We start from the raw sequence: 20358 nt of genomic DNA, 5'->3' as shown, positions 1-20358 counted from the left end.
GTCTTGAATTCCAGTCCTAGTTCCCTGGCAAATGCCTTCATTTGACAAGTAACAATCACTGAAAAACATATCAAAGCATTTCTAAGAAATTTATGGGTGAGTTCCCTTATGCCTGTGCCAAATCATGTTTTTCTTTCCTCACTTCTTGAATTTTTGTATGACCCAGTTTCTACAGGACGCTGAAGTGGGAATTGAACTTACTGTGGCTACATTAGCAGTTTAAGAACTACTCATTTTATTAAAATAAATAGAGTCAGTGCCTGATTTTTTTAAAAGAGGTCTGTCCAAAAATTTTGTCACTTCAAAACTAATTGCTTCATGTTAACAGTGGAAAGTCTTTTAAACTTAGGGTATCTGGGAGATTTTTGGATTCTAGAAACTAAAGCTTTCAAAAAGAGCAACCTCAATTTAATTTTCTATTAACAAACTTTAAAACTTGTCTCTGGAATTTGCAAGTGTGTTCCAAGGGATACAAACTCTGATAAACAGCTATAAGCCCCTTAGAGCGTTGACTCTTAACAGATAGCTGCTATACATAGTCCCCCCAGGGTTCAATATCTTGCTCAATATCCTTTCTCTTGTGGAATAGCAGATGCCCAGAGTAAGAGGGTAAGAAAAGTATGAAGAATATAATTTCTTAAGGTTTACATACGAGATGCTTATGGTAGTAATCATCAGTCTGGGGTTTTGTAAGTTTGTCATAAGGAGAGATGGAACAGATTTGAAATGTAGCAATGCAGTAATGAGTTTGATCTATCCTAGTATAAATCTGTGCAACAGTGTCTCGACAGGTGTAGTTTCTGAGAAGATTGTTCTGGCTTGTAACCTGTGAGGCTGCTGTTTAGCTCACTCATTGCTGGGATTGTGTTTTCTTTGTTCAGTAACTGTTTGTTAAGGATATCTAAGTAGGTACTTGTGACTCTTCAGTAAAACAACAGAAAACTACCCAGCCTGAGTGTGTGGTTTGATGTGTTTTGCAAACATGGGCACTCTAAGTTCACACAGCTGTAGAACTTGAGTGTATCCTCCTGTGGCCTCCCACACTCACAGATACTTACCTTAGATCTCTTTGAGGGCATATCACTGAGTGGGATTTATTTAAATGAGGCCAGACAAACAGATTTTTCTTTTTTCCAGTGCCTACAATCTTGAAGTGAAAGATGCTGTTCATAAACCTTATTGTTATTGAAAGCAGAAAGGAGTCTTATAACTCAGCCAGATCCACAGCTTTTTGGTTGGTTGGTTGGTTGGTTTTTTTCTTAGTTTTGTTTTCTTTTTTTTTTAATGACAAAACAAAGGCTTTTCAAAAATAATATTTGAAAGAAAGTCAGGGAGAGAACAAGAAAACTGATTAAATATTTGATGTTCAAAGGCAGATGTGCAGAACACAAAAAATATTTAATAAATTAAAATTAAAAAAACAAACTTCCAATGAAAAGATTTTCTGTTTTCCTGTTTTGTTTTGGTTTTTTATCATTTCAATGTAAATTTTAAGGACATAAATCCTCCTGTTGCTATTCATCCAAGTACTAACACACATGCCAATGTTTAAAAGTATTTTAAGTCTGATTGAAGTTAATTGCATGAGTCAAAGTTTTGCTGAATTGGGAACCAAGTGTTGAGATTTCATGAAGGGACAACTTTAATTTTGTTTTCTTTTCAATATGGTCATATTGTCACGTCATGTGAATTCTTATTCTCACCAATGTCTTGGCTTTGGTACCCATTGGGTTCCATAGGCAACTGTTGTAAAGATCTGGTAAAATAAGATGAAGAAAAAAGAACTGGGCTTCTGGGATTTTTCGTCTAGAAATAAGTTGGTTCCCTCTTGGGTAAAGATAGAGGGAAGTCAAGTAACTTCAAGAAATCACATAGTGCGGAAGGGAATATCCTAAACATTATTTTGGAAATACAACATTCAGAAAGCATCTATAAAAGTGGTTATTCCAGATAAGCGTGCTATCCAGAGCAGATAGCTTTGTTGTAAAATGTAAAGTATCAAATTAGTTTAAAAGCAGACACTAACATCACTGAGTGAGGAAGCTGGGGCTACTAAGCTACTGTTTTGTTAAAATTCAGTTTCTCTTCAGAAAATCACTCTAAATTAATGCTTTGTCTGCTTTTTAACAGATGTTATCACAGGGAACTATTCTCCTGAGAATTGGCTTTATCATTCTGTCCTTGACCTCTTTTGGACTACTTATGGAGAACAGGTAAGATACAAAACATTTTTGTTTTGCTTTTCTCCTCTCATTATGCATTATTTCTCATCATATGGAAATCCCACTTGTGTCAGAAATTATATTGATAAAAAAATATAGATACACTCAGACAGATATGTTGCTGTCTGTTGACTAGAAAATAATCCATGACTAGCCAGCGCCTAAACCCAGGCGTGTTCTCATAGCAATTAGTGGTTGTGTCTATATTGTCCCTTGCAAAAAGTTATGGGGTGGGCTACTAATGGCACCCTTTGTGGCTGTGTTTGTTGGTTTCACACCTCTGGGTTTGGGACACTGGTGGGCCAGTGAGACCTGCAGGCTGTACAAGGCTCTTCAAGCTCAAGCTCCAGTCATACTGTGCCCATTCTGTGTAGCTCACCCTAGGGGTCTGATACAGTGATTGTATATGAAAAGCACACAGTGTAGTTCAGACTAGACTCAAAATTATGCGAAGGATGGTGTAGACTTGAGAATAAATTTAATCAGTATGAATTCAAAACAAATTGGATGTTGAATACACAAGCCCAGTGAGATGTACACTCTGGAAGTCATCTATATGGGCACCATGACCCTACAGAAGAGTAAATAGCAGCTACAGTTTCTTACAGATAAACTATTTGCCCTGCCAGAACAGAAATGTGGAATAGAAGCTTCCTTTGAGACTGAGGTACCAGTTCCTCTTCACAACTGCTCTTCATTTTGTTTTCAGAAAGGAATACCTTCCACTTGTGTTGATTGAACAATTTATTTCAGGGTAGGTCAAAATCTGTCGATATGCTTAGATGTGTATTAATGTAAGGAAATGATAACATGAATTAGTAATAATTTACAGAAACGGATGAAATTATTCTGAACTACTCATATGTCAGCTTTCAGGATTTTTTTTTAGTCATTTTTGAGAGCAAAACTCAATAGCTATATATATACATCTAAATTTGTGTGAGCTCATATACAGGTTGTGAGTATGTGTATTCTCACCCCTGGCAAATTCAGTGTAATAAGTCCATACAGGTTAGTTACAATAAGAACTTCTCTATGAGGTTAAGAAAGATGACTTGGTATAATTGCAGAACATGACAAACTATTTCTACATTCTCTTTTTCATTGAAGTTAACCAAGAAGAAAAGAGAGGATGTTAATCTGAATTACTCCCATTTCTAGGCCCAAAGCAAGAATTTTGGAAATCATCCGCTGCTTAGTTTTCATAGGTGTGTACAAACTTGGCCACTTACGGAGTCAGTTTTCTTCCTTGGGCTATGCATATGAGGTAAGATGTTTATTTTGAAATGTCTATGCTGATGACCCTAGATTTATTTATCTTTTTAGAAAAAAAAGAACGCTAAACATTTATACTTTTCTTCCTTATATTCGATTATACTATATGAGTAGAATATTAATTTTTTTTCTTATCTCTGTATTTTTCACTTTTTATTATTAACTTGCAAGGAAAATATTGGGGTTTGCTACAGAGATGACAGTTTACATTGAAAATGTCAGAAAAATGTGTATTTAAAATTTCTTGCAAAAATAATATATCAGTCGTTATATGCTTTGGAGGGAATAGCAGAAATATGTTGCTGAATTGATTAACTCACCTTTCATGGGACAAATCTGAAAATGCTTGGAGGCTGTAAGGGTCTTAAATATCATTTTTTTTCTGTACTTATCCTCAGAAACAGACTTTAAGCCATTGACAAAAATAGGATCCTGGACTAAATAGACCTTTGTTCTGATTAAATATGGTTGCTTTTGTGTTCTGGGACTTATTTTTATCCTGTTTGTGACTTTTGCTTTTTAATCTACCTTTTTCTTATTTCATTAAAGTTAGTATTTATTAATAACTCTTTCAATATTATCTGAATTAAGTACCACTGAAGCATTAATATGATTCTCGTCTGAATAACATTCCCAAGCTGCCTAGTGTTGGTTAGCAGCAAAGGTAGTTACCAGAAAGTTTATGAACAGTTTGCTAGACTTGCAAAACTGTTATCAGAAAGTTACCTTTTTTTTTTTGCATAAAAAAAAGAAAAAAAAAAAAGTAGCACTGTAAGGATTAAGATTCAAACTGAATTCAAAATGTTTCCTTCAATTTGAAACACCTGCAAAATCAATGGCAACTTTGCTAATTGGAGGTTTCTGGTACTGGTGATGATTTTCCTGCTTTTCTAAAACATCAGGCAGCAGGAGAGTAGAAAAATACCTTATGCTATTGTGGGTCTTTTTTTTTTTTTTTATCTTTTGTCTTTTTACCTGAGAGAGGGAACAATAACTATTTGATAATATTTAAAGGTAGGTAAATGCCACTAATCAAGAGTCATTTTGATTTTTTCCCATATTGTTACATTGTCAAAGCTCTGGTGTGTATGCGTATAAATATATATATATATAAATCAAACAGTTCTTGAATTCTTTTGATAAGAGTCTGCCAGAACTCAGCAGATATCTTAAGGATTAGACTTGCTTAAATATAATTTGAAAAATGTTTTTTATCATTTACTGAGTAGTCTACTACAGTAGATATGCTTGAAGCGAGAATTCTAAAATTTGGTGATTAATTCTATTGCCTTTGAGATATATCTCTCAGACATTAATTATTCTAAGTGAATTTGGAGAATTATATGTCAAAATATACACCCTGAATAAAAACCAACAAACCAACCAAAACAACCCCAAAACCCACATATACTTCCCTTGCTGAGGTGTGTGTGTGCATATGTAAAAGTGGCTCTTCTTAAGAAATGAGTAAAAATAAAATCATCAGATTTTTATTTGTATTGTTTGCATGGAAGTATACAGCTTCCTATTCTGCCATGAAGGAGCAAATAAAATTAAGTTGGTCTTACTCTGTTCTTTATATGTATCTGTCATAAAAATTTTATCTTCTTTTCCATCTCCAGTTATTCCTTATTGTACTTTCCTATCCTTTATTCTGTCGACTGTTTTTACTATTATCTTTTAAATTACACTTCTCTCTTACTCTTTTTTTAGACCCTTGTTTGGCCATTTTTAACAAGAAAAGGGAGTACCTTGCTCACATATTTTTCTTCGAAAATACTGGAAGAATAGCTGTCTTCCAAATGCTATCAGTGAAACTGGAGTAGATTATGCTTCAGAGTAATGTCAATATTTCAATACTAGGGACTTATATTTTATCAAAAATCAAAAAGTTTGTGATACTAATAGCTTTTGTGATGTTTGAGAAGAACTTCAAAGGGTCCTCTATTAAATGTTCCACTTGTGCTGCATTTTCTGGATTCATGGTAGGATTGTTCTTATGTGTGATAATGTTGTTATAATGGAATTTATGATAAAAAAAATTCTGAGGAAAGGGAAAGTGCCAGAGTTTTGTCAAGCCATGTTGAAAAGTCTTCAAATATTAATGTTTGGCTCAATATTGACCTGATCATTTTGAACCAGCAAATACTAGAAAGCATAATAAATAAGTAAATAGATAACTAAAAGGTTTTCCCAGAAATTAGGTCTAAAATTTGTCCTTAAAATGCTTTCCGTTCTGTTCAACTATTGAACTAGGTTATCTGTCCTTCACAGCATAATACTTTAGATAGATTTGAGCATCTTGTGAGGCCCATAAACATAGATCTATCTCATAAGCAATTTTAATTTCTGCTGTATATGTCCTAGTAATTGTTATGTGCTTATTTTTCAACTTCCTTTACTCTGTTTCTCTTTCAAATCAACTTATAATTTTTAAGAGGTGTAAATTAAGTGATTTAATCCTTTTGTTTCCCTTATAAACATAGTCGATCTTTAACATACATGCTGATTTATCTGGCTTCGATCTTTTTAATGTTATATTTTCAGTACTCATAATCTGTATTATACTTAAATAATGTCCTCCTTATATGTTACCAAAGAAACAATTTTTTAGTAATCCATTGTTCATGAGCAATAATAATGAATGCATTACATCATGTAAAATAATTTCTGTTGATTTTTTTTTTTGAGTCCACAAATTATGCCTTTCAGGGCACTTATTTAGGGATCAAGAAAAGTTAACTGCAAGTGGATGATCACCACACTCAGTGTGTCTAGTATTTAACAATTAATTCTGTCAAAACATTCTTAAATTAATGGTGCACATTGCAGCAGATAAGTGCAACACTGATTTTGCCATACAGCATGTTGAATCATTAGTGAAAAAGTATGTGACTCTGTGTTGTTTTCTTCTGTGACTGTGTTTCATATGTTCATAGTTCTCATTAATATTTTAGAAACAGTAGATAAGATTTCAGAAGTAAATACTCTTGCAGTACTATTTGCAGGGTACTCCAACGAGTAAAAATAGGTGATTTAAACTGCAAATGATTGCTTTTTGCTCACAAAAAGGTCTGACAGTTACCAGAAGTGCTGTATTCGAGGTGAAAACTTGAAGGAAAATATGAAGAAATTAGAGAAAATCAGGGGAACATGAGACAGAAGAGCAGAGGAAACAAGTAGTGAGCCTTTCCTATTTTGCCATTAAATTAGTTCAGATGAGTGTGAAAAAAAAGTAGCTAAAGATTGCAATTCCAGCAGGAGGAGCAGTCCTGCCCTCTGGCTCTAGCTCCTTCCCTCCTGCCCAGCTGATTGGGTTGGCCAGCTGCTCTGCCTAATGCTGTCAAAGATTTTTCTTCAGATAAGTAAATTGATGCAACTTGTGCTGCAAGAAAGGTTCTTAATGCTGAGGTCCAGAGAAGGTGGGAGTAAAATGAAGCTGAAGTTGTATAAGGAAAAAATATTTCTGTTTTTGCTAAAGCTACAATCTTAATATGGTTGTTCATTTTGTTCACGCTACATTAAGCATAATACTGTGTCTATTGATACTTTGAAGTTGTGTGTTACCTGTCTTGGTCTCATTTGAAGATCATATTATTTTTATGGTAGTTTAAATGTATTATTCTCCCTGCTATTGTATTTGAAGTCCTTCCAAGGTATATTCCTGGAGACATATTCCTGGTTTACTTCTCCGAATAAGACAATAGTCTGAAGCTATCAGAGTTAGAAAAGTGACTTTTTTTTCCTTATGGGAAGTGGAACAACAAAAATTTATCAGCGTGCATTTTCTGTTCCTTGTGCTGTATGTATTTTGTATGGATGGTTAGATGAAAGAAGCTTTTTCATTTGAGAAAAAACTGTGATGCTTGAGGAAATGTTTAGATCTGAAGAAAACAGGGGTTTGGGTGGAGGTTACTGAAATCCTTTATGATAGGGGCAGAGATATTGTATTTAGCTGGTTATAGACAGTAAACCTAGGAGCTAACCTGAGTCTGTTTGAGGATCTGTGCTGCCACATCCTATACTAACTAATTTTCTTTAGGCTGGTTACTTCATGCCTGTGTAATGTGATGATCGTGTGTATTACTAAAGCCAAATAATTTTCTGTCAGACTGGGCCTCGGAGTCTCCTAACCACCTGGAGGTAGCAGAAAACATTGCTTCTGTGTTCAGTTATGTGACAGTTCAGCAGGCACGATATGTAAAAATAAATCTGTGATGATGCAGCACCTCTTCAAAGTGTTTCCATCCAACTGCTCTCATTTGGCATTGGCTAGCATATTCCATGAGCTGATTTTGGTCAAGCACTGGCTGTTATTTGAGAGTAGTACTAATGAGGAGCAAGCAGAAAAGTGAGCCATTGACGTGTTGTTGGAACTCGTGTTAGATATTTTCACCAAACCTCGTAGTGGCTGCAAGTCTGTACTGAGAAAGGCTCTTAAACTAAGAGGCTAGGAGTCAGGAAGCTGGAGGAGGAAACACAGATGTCTGGCTTGATGTACTTGTTTGTCTTTTACCTTTGTTTCAGCTAAGGCGTTATATCTGAGAGTAAATCTCTTCATCCAGACTCCTCTTGCATTGCAGCTTTCTGGCTGCCTGGCTATGAAAGCATTTGCAGGCGTGTATTAACTTACAGGTAGGAAGGATAAAAATCTAGGATGATGTTCAATGGGGGAAAGAGAGAAAAAGAGGGGTTGTGTACAGAAGTGATATTTTGAATGAATAACTTGTTCTATTTTCTATGTGGGCATGTGGTGCGTTAGAAATATAACCAAATTTTGAATATATATGAAATCTTGTGCTGCGGAGTATAATTCAGCCCTTAACTAACGAAGGCAGAAATGAACTTTGTTGTGGTCAAATTGTTTATTTACTCCTCCAGAGTATCTAAACTTGATAGATGCAGCTGTTCCAATAACTTTTGGAGACGGTATTCTGTACCAACTGGACTGTTCCTCTGATCTCTCTTAAAATTCTGGTATTTCTTATGAGTGTGTCGGCTAATTTGTCTGGATAGAATATATAATATCTCTTTATTAAAGAACTGATTTGCACTATATTCTGGGTTCCACAGCAGTCCCTCTTAATTTGATATATTGCCACGTTACTTATTTCTCCTTTCATCGTACAAAGACTTGCTGTTAGCTCACTTGTTTCTTAGTGTAATTTACCAGTGTTGGAATACTGACTTATGAGTACTGACTTAAAACAAACATTTACTCATAAGAACTTATTTCCACATCAACGATAGTTTTCAGCTTTGTAGCGTTTTACCTTGGTCCCTTGTTATGATCATCTGTGCCACATTTCAAAGAGCTGCATATCCCATATTTGGTTTCCATTAAGGGGAAAGCTCCATGCCCTGTGCTGTGATTTATGACCTCAGCATTTATGCAGTTTTTGTGCCCTAACTAGATTTGCTGGTGTACTTGAAATGTATTTTAGAAATGAAGCTGGGGATGGAAGGAACCTCTACTCCCTTATGATAAAAAGCCTTGTCAACACACATGGAATTAAACAAACACGAGTTGTAATCTGTAATTTCTATGTTAGCTTCTTTCAAAAAAGTCTTCTATACCATGCAGTGTAACCCAGGGACTGGACTTTTAATATTCTTGACAACTGCCCTAAGGGGAGTAATGTCCCTTAGAAAAAGTCACAGTAAAATCTGGCAGTAGATTAAGTTGGTTTCCACTTAGGTGTGACAGCAGAGTCATTACTGATTTTAGACTTAGCCAGTTTGAAAGTCGGCTTCACCACCATCAACTAAAAACTATGATGTATAGTTCCAGATGCTCTGGCCAATTGACCGTAAAATTGCTCCGCATTTCTGGCAGAGCAGCCAAGCTGGAGCTTTTAAAATCTCCACTCCTCGAGCTCGACACCCTCCCCCCTCTGCTTAAAAGCTGCTCATTATTCTTCTTCTGCCCACTGATCTTAGCAAAAGAAAAACTTCTGGAATCAATTAGAAGTGTCTGCACTTGATGAGATTTGCACGTGAGTTCGGAATTGTGAGGCTTTGATAGTGTCAGCCAACAGCTGCAGTTTCAGGTGGTAAAATCGGGGAAGGAATTTTCCAGGGTTTATTTACAATCATAAAATAAAACAAAAATCAAGACAAGTTGGAAACCATCTAATGTGTCATTAAAATGAGGTCTGAATTGGGTTATATATTTATTTTGTTTGATAAAAGTAAACTGGTGGTTTATTATCAGGAACTTTTCAATTACCTTGCAATTATTAGGCTGTTTAGAGTAGTTGTAATAAAATGCAAGCTATGATCTGCTTGCTGTAGTTTTAGCTATGAAAGAGGCATCTGCTATTACTTTTGTCACTTTAATTGCTTGACAAGACAAGGAGGTAGTCATACTTAATAGAAATCAGAAGCATACAAAGATGAAGCAAAGGTGGTACTCTGAAGATGGATATATTGTCATATATGCTGTCTGAAATTTTGTGTTTTGTTCTGCAAACACTCACATTGAGAGTTGTAAAGTTTATTTTCTGACTCTTCTTAGTTGAAAGCAGTTAGTGATTGGCTTGTATCTGTATGCAATGTTTGCATTTTAAAGATAACAGCCATGCCAAATTAAATTATTAATGTTCAGTTATACATCTCATACATCTCATATATTTGTAAAAATGAAACTCTGGCATTTCACACACATTGTTACTAATTTGCGTTACGGACTGGTTTGGTTCATAAATCAAAGCATAATTTTTCTAAATGCCAGTAATGCTATAAACCCCGTAAAACTGCATTCTTTTCTACATCATAATAACACATGGTTAATAATAGAAATCTCCATACCAGTGAATTGCTTCACCGATATTAATCCCTGGTGACAACTGAGATACTCCACATGGGTAAACGTTTCTGTCTCTGTAATTGCAGTTCCAGTACTGGAGTATAAACTGACATTTTTTTTGTTAATGCACAAATGCGTATATTGGTTTCATATCTGGATTTCTTCTGCAGAGGTAGTACTGTTAGGAAAACTGATCTGTAGAGTGACTTTTTTTTTTTCTCCTTTTAAAGTGCTTTTAAAAAGTACTTCCTATGAAGGAGTGCCTTATTTGTAGTATTAGTCATGGATATAAGCACAGAGGCACCTCTGCATCACAACACAAGCAGTGCTGGCGTACACTGGAGTGAGAGAAAGACCCTGTGACATTTGGATTCTGTAGGGGAGATGTAAAGGCAGAGCAGACTAATGCTTTCTATGCTTGATAAAGTCAGTCCTTACTGGTCAGTTTACACTTATTTTACATTCAAAGTTGATTTAAAATATAGAGTAAAGCACATTGCAGTCTCTAAGAGTCAAAGGCAAGAGTAAGATGAGTGATTGCTGTGTGCTGAATGCAGGACACTGGCATGCTTGCTGAGATTTTCCGTCCACATGCATGGTGTGGGGAGAAGCAGAAGATACCTTCTGCATCCATCAGACTGTGCCCCCCAACTGTGCCAAGCACCCCAGTGCGAGGAGCCTTCCAGCCCCACCGCTCACAGCTGGGGTGTGTGTGTGCACTGTGGCCAAGCTGCCTTTATCCTCTAAAGCTCATCTGCCTATATGTGTTAACACAACCTGATATGAAAATTAGTAGACTTCTTTCTAAAATCAGGTGGTCTGCCACCAAAACTGTTGCACCTGGCAGGTGGGAATTATCCTGATCTTAGAGAGCAGAGCTGTGCCTTTGTTCCCAAGACCTTAAATGCAGATGGCTTAGTTTGAATTTTATCCTCCGCATGACTGGCAGAAAAATTGACTTAACTTTCTTGAGATGATAGTTTTAATTAATCTAGCTATTTCTGATGTGGAATAAATCTGGTTTTGGTACACACAAGGTGACCACAAAGAACCAGCCTAGTGGTTAAAGCATTGAAGATATTTTTGTCTCATAATATTTAAATAAAGAAAATCCAAATGTAAAAAAGACATACAGTCCAGGGTTACTCAGTTTATATATCTTGCAAGCAAAATGGAGGTACAAGATTCTTCTTCCCATAAATGTACCTTCCCACTTCTGTAACAGTGAGCAGAACATGGCAGCTGTGAAAACTTAGGATTTCTGTAGCAGAATGCCTGTGTAGGACCCACAGAACTGGGCTGTAACATAGGCTGTTGGAAAGCCGAATCAATTTTTAGGAAAGCAGAAATTAACTCAAGATATTCTATAATGTATTTTATTAGAATTGATGATTGAAAACAAAAAATCTCTTGCTCAGTCTGTTTTTTCAGAAGCTGCTTAGAAACAACAAAGAAAGAAAAGCACAGTAAAAACTGAGCCTTTGTTTTTCTACTAGCAGCACCTGAAATAACCACAGAGACTGAAAACTAGTTCATGACATCTGGGTAAATGCAAGCTGAATTCTAACCAGCCAGTGTCTCTTGTCAAAAGTGGGCAATAGATCAGTAAGATAAAATCAAACCATTATCTGTGCTGTGCTTTACTTTCTTTATTACTGCCTTGTTATATCATTCCTTTGTACGAGTTCTGTTTTCTATGATGTTTAGAGTCAGGGAGTATAAAGAAAGCAACAAAACTATATCTATTTTTATATTTGCGTATTATGCAAGCCAAAGAGAATGTTTTAGAATTTCCTTCTCTTGCCAATGCCACATAAAAATTGCCTGATGAAAGAAGATTAGCAAATGCTATGTTTAACAACTGATTCCCTAGTGCAGAACACACAAAACACTTTGTATGTTTAAAAGTTGGAAATAGGTGTTATGGGAAAAAAGCACATGTAAAGCTCTAGTTATCACTTGAAACTAGGGCAAAATAATGCAGCAACCCCCTGTGGAGTCTGGGAGTGATCACATCTGTCCTGACAGAATTTGTTTGCTTTATCTTCATGTGAAGCCCATGAAATGCCTGGAATAGGTTTTGCTGATGGGAAGCTAATACACAGTTGAAAATCACTGGTTTTATCTGAACATTTTAGATTTTATGGAGAAAATGATATTATATTTTGTCCTTAGCTATTACATTCATTGCACATCTGCATATGACTATAAATCTCTGTATCTATTTCTCTTCTTGTGGGCTTCATTTAAATTGTTTACAAAGACTGGTCAGATATTAGGAAATGGTTAAGAGTGGAGGTAACAAAGGATGTTAAGAAACCAAATCTGTCCATTGACTGCATTGTTTTATATCTGCATGTCTCCACATCTATCTCCACTTGCCTTTGTCTGTGAACAATCTAGTTAGATTATAATAGATACCTACTCTTGTGCATATAGAAAAGGGCCTATCTTGCTTTCATGCACTATGTAAGCAGAGCTGCTATCATCTTAGTTAAATTCCTGGTAATTTTTTATTCCTGTCTTTTAAGTGAAGCCTATTAAACAGTCACCTTGTTTAGAAAGCATGTGGGGATTTTTATGTATACATATTTTTAAGTTCTGTTTGGTCTTCAGCTGAGTACATTGTAGCACAGTACAAGATGTGTTAGGACTCCAATTCTAGTATCTTGTTGGGCCGTCTGTGCTTTTAATGAGAGTGTTGATCTAAGCAGAGTCCCTTCCAAATGTATCTTCCATACTATGTGTATGGATGGTAGTTGGCTTCTGAGGTTATCTGAGGCTTATTAAAATGCATCCCCAGACCATAAAACACGTAAAAGCCAGTAATTCAACTGTCAGACTTGTAAATTAGAGCTAAAAATGTGTTACCAAGATAGCAACTGGGAAGAACTTAATAAATTTTAAAAAATTATGATACAACTTGATAGAATTTGCCATGCCCTCTGGATAGAAGTCTGAAATGTGCAGCTGGCATTAAAAAGTGGCTTATGCTTTTGTAAGTTTGTGTTTTGAAAAACCACTGAAAACCGTTTGAGACTTTTCTAAATAAAATGATCCAGGTTTTAACTTTTCTTTGCCCTTCTCTTCCTTTCTCCTTCTCTTCCCTTGTATTATTGTTATTTTATTTTTTTTTCTATGTGTGAAAAAGGAAGAGAGACTAAAAGGAAATGGAGAGGATTGATATGAGGACTTACACAGAGGAATTCACTTAAAAACTTGAGAGATAAAATATTACCCAGAGGAAATTTCCAAAAATAACAATTTCAACCAGTATTAACAATTGTGTGTTTGCATCCTAGGCCAAATCTATTTGCTCCAGGCAGAATTGTTCACGCTATTTTATGGCACTCTGTCAATAACTGAACTGTAGTGAACATATTTTATCCTATCAATTCACCAAATATTTGAATTGGTCAGTGAAGACTTGCAGCTCTGCTGGAGTCTCAGACTGCCTTTATTCAATATGCTCTGCCCCTTTGACTCAAGTAATAGAGAGGCACAGGAAAACTTTACTTTCTGGTTCACTAACCAAATCGAAATAAAATAAATAAATACAAAATACTTCAGAGGTCCATGAAAACTGGAAGTCTTTTCACTGGTTTTGCAAAATGGAAGACAGACACAAACAAGTGGGAGGTTGGAGGTAGGTAATTAGAATCTTTCATTGTAACTGGGCTAATACACTTTGTGTTTTTTGGGTTTTGTTTTGGGTTTGTTTGTTTTTCCCCACTAATATAAAATAAGAACAGACAAATGTCAGAAGAAAGTATTGCCTGGAACAAAAACATGTAATTCAAACTTCCCAATTCAGAATAAAATCAAAAGTCTTCAACTTGCTTTAAGTTCATTAATCTCGAAATGACATATTTGAAGAAAGAAATTGTTCGATAAAATTGTGCCATCTCTACTTCCAAGAGGAGAGAGAGATTAGTGAGTGTTTTTTCTGAGTGACTATATGAGCATCTTGGCTTTGGAAATAAGAAGCTTTCTATTAGCAGAGGGACACTGGATATTAAAAAAATATATATATATATATATATATAAAACACTGTCCAGTTTTAACACAGTCCTTGGTATTGGAGAATTAGTGCCCAAGATTCTGATCATCTTTTTCACACTCTGATTTTTTCTTTCCATTATATATTACATTATACATTACTCAATGGTGGCTCGCTTCAAAGACATAGAGAATTCTACAGTAAGAAATTCTCAGTAGAGGCTCCACGAAGGTCTTAGAAATCTCTCACTTTGCTTGAAGGAGAGCTGTGTTCATCTATGGTGGGGGAAGGAGTCTCTGTTTTATGTGTATACGTAGTGCGTAGCTATCAAGGAATTATATCAAAGAACAATCAATGCGTTTAAATAGCAGCACTGTATATTCTTATACAACGTTATTTCCCACTGTAATGTCAATTTATACAGTGCCACTCTGATTAGGAATAGTGAGAGAACAATTGTGTTTTACAACCTTAATTTTTATATTAATTGATGCCATCTTAACTTGACAGTTTTGAGTATCTTATTGGACTATTTATCAGCTTCTAAGTATTTACTAATTTCTGTCAAGTTCTTATAAAAAGTCTCAGTCCACTAGATCGGGGACTCCTGTATAGGAGTAGTTACATTTATACAGTCCTAAAATTACATTGGGCCCTTTGAAGTCAATCGCGAGGCTGATATGGTCCCTGGTAAAAATGAGTTTGACACTCCTATGCTAGATGAATCAAATCTGCTCCTTCCAGTGATGTAAAACTGACAGTTCCACTCCTGGGTAGTGGGGAGTTAAGAAAGAGGAAAACAGGATCTTTAGTGGATCCAGGTTTATATTTTTGGCTTTGTAAACTCTGTGGCTTTCAGAACTTATTAGCATCACATAAAAATCAAAAGCATCAGATTGCAAAACTAACAAAAATAATAGCTGCGAAAGCAGCATGCAACCAAAACTGGTCCATTTTTCCTAGACAGTTCACATAAAATCTGCCCAACCAACTACTTCACATCCTCTGCTGTTTTATTTTGATCTTTGTGGAGATCAAATTACGTGGTCTTCATGCTTTTATTTTGCTTTATAATGTACAGTAATCCATGGTATTAAACTTCACGCAAAAGATACTGCAGCTGTAAAATCTGCATGTGTTAGACTGTGCATATTAGGGCATATATGCCAGTAATTTCAGAGAACCCACAATAAATTTGGCAGCAGAGATTCTGATTTTCAGAACTGTTAGTGCATGGGCAAATGTTTGCCTATTGGCTTAGGCAAAGCCCTTAGAATGCAAATAATCTTTGGAAAATTGTGTTTGAAAGGGGACTGTGTTGTTAGCTTAATTGCTAAGAAACTGAAACTATGCTTAATAGCTTTCAAAACAAAAAATGGTTGGTCTTCTACTGAATGTCTGTTTGTATGAAAACTCATCTAAGACAGGTCACACTTTTGCCTTTGGTTCAGGGCATGGTGTTCTTTGAGGGAAGGACTTAGAAACTGGTGACTGTCAAGTGTATTATCAAATGCAACATTATTCTTTGTTGGACAGTGTATGTGTGTTCAAATATTAGCCAGGTTAAAAATGGAGTTGAAGGAAATGGCATGGGGCTTGGATGCAGACACAAGAGGCCATCTCCAGTCCATGTGGGACACAGCTGATCCAAGGGTTACAAGTTATGATCTGGGAGAGAGTTGGGGTAAGGATGGAAAAGTAAGGACGATCTGTATGTTCTCCTAGACTCCTTTTATTAATTCATTTCTAAAGGAACTGAATGATAAGAACTTACTTCTGTGATCACACTGCTGCAATACAGTAAAATTCAAACTTTGCAGTGAGAATGGGAAATAGGAGAAGAGCCTTGGGTTTATACAGCATTATCTGCACATCTTATATTACATCCTTCCAGCCCAGCTGCCCTGATTTCTGAAGTATTTAGTCAGACGGATTATCTCTTTGTAGTTTGGGGACAATGATGAGTAACCATGGTTGGATATACTATAGACATATGCTAATCTTATTTCCGAAGTGCTCATGAATTTATGATTTAAGCTTAAATGTGATGTCGGCTTATTGTTTTGTCCCAAACTGCAGAGGAGACATCGCTGTTGTTCATACTCATTTGCAGAAGTTTTCTCCTTTAAAACTGGTATGAAGTCATCAAAACTGCTGTTCAGCTAATGCTGTACTAATGCCAGGCAAGAATGCTGGATGACTTTTCTCCACCATCGTTTCCCTATTACAGTTAATGCAGTCCATCTTACTGAAACCAAAAAGCTATTGCCAGTACACCTCTTAAATTATTCTCAAGCTGCCAGCTGTGCCATTTGACTTTGATCCTTTCTTTCATGGTAATTGTCATGCTGAAATGTAAAAGTAAAATATATTCTGCACCAAGTGCCACCTTTTCGTACTTTTGGAGGATATTTGTCTTCATAAGATTTCTGCAGATTTTATGTGCTATTAATAGTCTTCTCTATGTGCTATTGCTGCCATCAAGTGTAATTATATAATTATGCATGTGTAACTATTCATGTATGGTATTTTTTAAGGAATGCCAGCTCTCTGGAGCTCATTCTTATCCAGTATTTTCATACTGCTTAGCTTAAAAATATCACTTAGCATTACATGAAACACCTCATTGTTTTATTTTAATGGGAGCTAAAAAATTGAAAAATTCTGGTTGGATATGCACTTTGAAGTATGTTGCTGAACAGAATAGATTGCCTTGTTACTAGATGAAATGTGATAGTTCAGTGACTTGCTTTCCTGTTTTGCTCTTACTGTTACAACTGAGAGAAACTGTGGAGTCATCAATGTAAATAAATCCCTTTCATAATGCAAACAGTTATATTAAATTTACAGGTGCTACACACTAAGAAAAAACACTTCTAAAATATTCTTCAGAGTTGTTTTTCTTTAAATGCTCTTCAAGTATGAAAATGGATCTTATTTCTGATTCAAAATATTTAGAGAGAAAAATACTTTCCAAAAGTTTGTTTAGTGTTCTATGGATCATATTGTTAACATTTGAGCATTTTGACCTTCATTGTATTAAGGACGTGCTGAAGCACCTTGCTGTGCCTTCGCTCTACCGTAGGAAATCAGCGTGTTAATGTACTAATGAGAAGATGAACTGCAAGTAGTAGAATATTTCATCACTACAAAAACAGTTTGCAGTGTACTGCTTAAGATTAAATATTTCCTTTACTAACTCTGAAGTCAAACTAGTTGGCAACCAGATACCGTAGCAGTTTTGCAAGGCACTGTCAGGTCCCACAACAAAATGATAGTCTTGCTCCTAGGGATAAAAGGCAGCAGATGAATGTGGACAAGCATTAGGATCATTGGAGGAGCATTCACAAAATATTTTTATAAAAACTGAGCATGTTGATAATGGGAGCTAACAGGATTAGCTCAGGGAACAGAGGGGTACTCTGAAAAGATCCTTAAAATGTTGAAAGTTCCCTTACTTTTCAAAAGAGAACCAAAGCAGATGTACATAGAGAGAAATGACGTAGCCAAAGGGACAGTCAAAGACACTAATTTATTTCAGTAGTATTCTGACTAAACGTCAGTGAGGTAGAAAGGTTCTGACCCAGAGAATTTCCATATTTGAAATACAAGAAGACAAGGGCCTGTATGAGAATCCTAGATGTGTGAATGAGTAAAACTAATCTCAGGTATGTTGTTAGGAAAGAATCCACACATGTGGATGTGGGAAATCTCAGTAGACGTGGGAATTGAAGGTGATATACAAGCAGCAATGATGATATCTAGAGTTATAGGGAAAGGAGGAGGCAAAATTTAGTTGGAAACAGAGGAGATAAATAATTTAAACTACATTTAACCCAAGCTGACAATCAAACACACAATAATGTTAGGAAAGCTACATTTTATTTAGTGGGGGGAGAGGGATGGGATTTGGAGAAGAAAGCAGGATCTGCATAAAGATGATAGAATTTCTGCTGGAGGTAATAATATCTAGAGGAATACAAAAGCAGAACAAGGACAGAGCTTGCACAAAAACTTGGTGTATCTGAGCTGAGTGTGATGGCATAGAAACTTGATGTATCTACTGAGACCTACATAGTAGCATAAAATATATTTTATTTATACAAGATATACACAATAGATCTTTTCAGTAAAATAAAAAAATGCTGAAATATCCCTTATTTAAAGAAAAATGTCCAAATACACAACAGATTAATATATCCTCATTGAGATCACAGTGATTAGAGTTATTTGTTTGTTTGTTTGTTTGTTTGTTTTGGAGTACATGAAAATGAAATTGCTGGCAACTAGGACCAAATGTGATGCCTTCTCATGCTGTAACAGAGTGCTCTGATACTACAAACAGAGTTTACTACTGTTGGAAAGAATGGACGGAATATTTATTTATGATATAACAATTTTTCAGCCACGAATGTCTTCTGCAAATGTAAGAATAAATTGAAGTAGTGTTGAGGATTTGGTAAACAATGCTTGTGACAAATTACTAGCCAGAAGAACTGGAGATCACAGTGCTAGAAAGGAGTAAAATGTTTGCCATTACTTGTCCTGGCTGGTGCACACAAGGGCATATGGACACTTGCCTGTAATCTGGGCAAAACTTCATTTATTAGCTCTCTTCATCTGGAAAAGGACGCTCTAAAATAAAACTTAGAATTTATGAACATTTCTAGAAAGAAGGAAATAACAAACCTCATAGAAAAGTTGAAGTAACATATGAGCAAAAATAAGGAAAGCTTTCAGGAGAGAGCTTCAAATAACTGAAGTACTAGCAAGACATAAGGTCACTGGAAGACTTTGTGATGGGAAGAGTGAGGGGAAAAAAAGAATGTAACAGAAGAAAAGGAAGGCGAAGAGAAAGCAACCTGGTTTGTCAGGTAAATGGGAAAATGTTATGGAAAAAAAGTTAATGCTAAACGCTGTTGCTATCACATATTTTTAGGAATCACACGTTAATAGCTGTTCACTAGATTGTTCCTATGTAGTTCTAATAGGTGAAAATAGTGGTAAAATGGAAGTGAAAATTACAAATTGGAGAAGTTTCACAACAGCAAGTTTGGTGAAATTTTGGTAAAGTAAATAGCATTCAGAGATAATCTGAGTTGCTGGACTTTTTCTAAACGAGGAAATGAAGATGTATAAGCAAACGCTTATGGAGAGAGTGGCACATGCTCCCTTCTAAAATCCTTTTATTTTTTTAACGACTGTAACCTAGAGCATTATTTGGTACTATCCTGGTGGATCTACCATGCCTGAGGGAATGGCTTTAAAATTTCAGTATAAGAAATGTAGAGATAATATTATTTTTTGCATTAATTGAATAAATGATTACATTTGCTGAACTAGAAGACATTATACATTGACTTCTGTTCAAAGATTATAGAACCCATCTGAAATGATTAGTTTCTTGAAAAGCAGTGCATCAGGAAAAGACATAGATTATTATAACATCTACTGTGAAGTTTCACATGTGATATTACTATTTAAAATAGCCATAGTATGTACTTTGTGTGTTAGTGAAAAACATAACTTGAAAATGCTTGCATCTGACAGTGATCTATTTTAAGTAAAAGAAGAATATTGTTTAGGTGCTAGTGAGAAGTGTGAATATTGTGATTGGCTACTGCACAGAAACTTGCAGACAAGTAATATGTGGAGAGCAAATGAATTGCTACTGTGTAAGCTTAAAACTGTAGATGCAAAAGCTAAAATAATATTTACCTATACATGTTATAATGAATCTTTATTGGCAACTGGTATTCACAGACTATTTGAAAGGTGGTATTGGCCAGACACAAGTTATTTGGCAGAGATCTTGCCTAGTATATATTTGCAGAGCCTGTCTGCATAAGGATGCTGGCAGGTTTACCCTGATTTCTATTCCAGGTGACAGATTTCTGTCCAAGCATATGAGTGATCAAATATTTTCCGCTGGAATCTGGGCACAGTAAAATTTCTGAAGCTGAGTAGAAAAATTGCAGGATTTGCTTAAACTATAATAGCCTCTGCATACCAGTGTGATGGCAGAATATTTCCACTTGGACAACATCAGGGC

The 20358-nt window shown here is 35.6% G+C and overlaps 1 protein-coding gene across 7 annotated transcripts in view; it reads left to right on the top strand.

The window, feature by feature from the left end:
* AGMO (alkylglycerol monooxygenase) overlaps positions 1-20358 on the top strand; it is a 187106-nt gene that overhangs the window by 105144 nt on the left and 61604 nt on the right. For 4 of the 7 annotated variants that reach the window (XR_010470053.1, XM_065051207.1, XM_065051209.1 and 1 more), the window contains 3 exons: positions 2131-2213; positions 2932-2976; positions 3384-3489. Coding sequence is in view for 5 of the 7 variants with exons in the window: in XM_065051207.1 (XP_064907279.1) it covers positions 2131-2213; positions 2932-2976; positions 3384-3489 (234 nt within the window). In the remaining 2 variants the exon portion in view is untranslated. The remainder of the gene's footprint in view (positions 1-2130; positions 2214-2931; positions 2977-3383; positions 3490-20358) is intronic. The other 3 variants (XR_010470054.1, XM_065051208.1, XM_065051210.1) reach the window with 1 other exon arrangement.

This window comes from Columba livia, chromosome 2 (assembly GCF_036013475.1).
Source record: "Columba livia isolate bColLiv1 breed racing homer chromosome 2, bColLiv1.pat.W.v2, whole genome shotgun sequence".
NCBI classification, from domain to species: domain Eukaryota; kingdom Metazoa; phylum Chordata; class Aves; order Columbiformes; family Columbidae; genus Columba; species Columba livia.
Note: the sequence above shows the minus strand (reverse complement) of the source record. Positions and strands in the feature narration are given on the sequence as shown.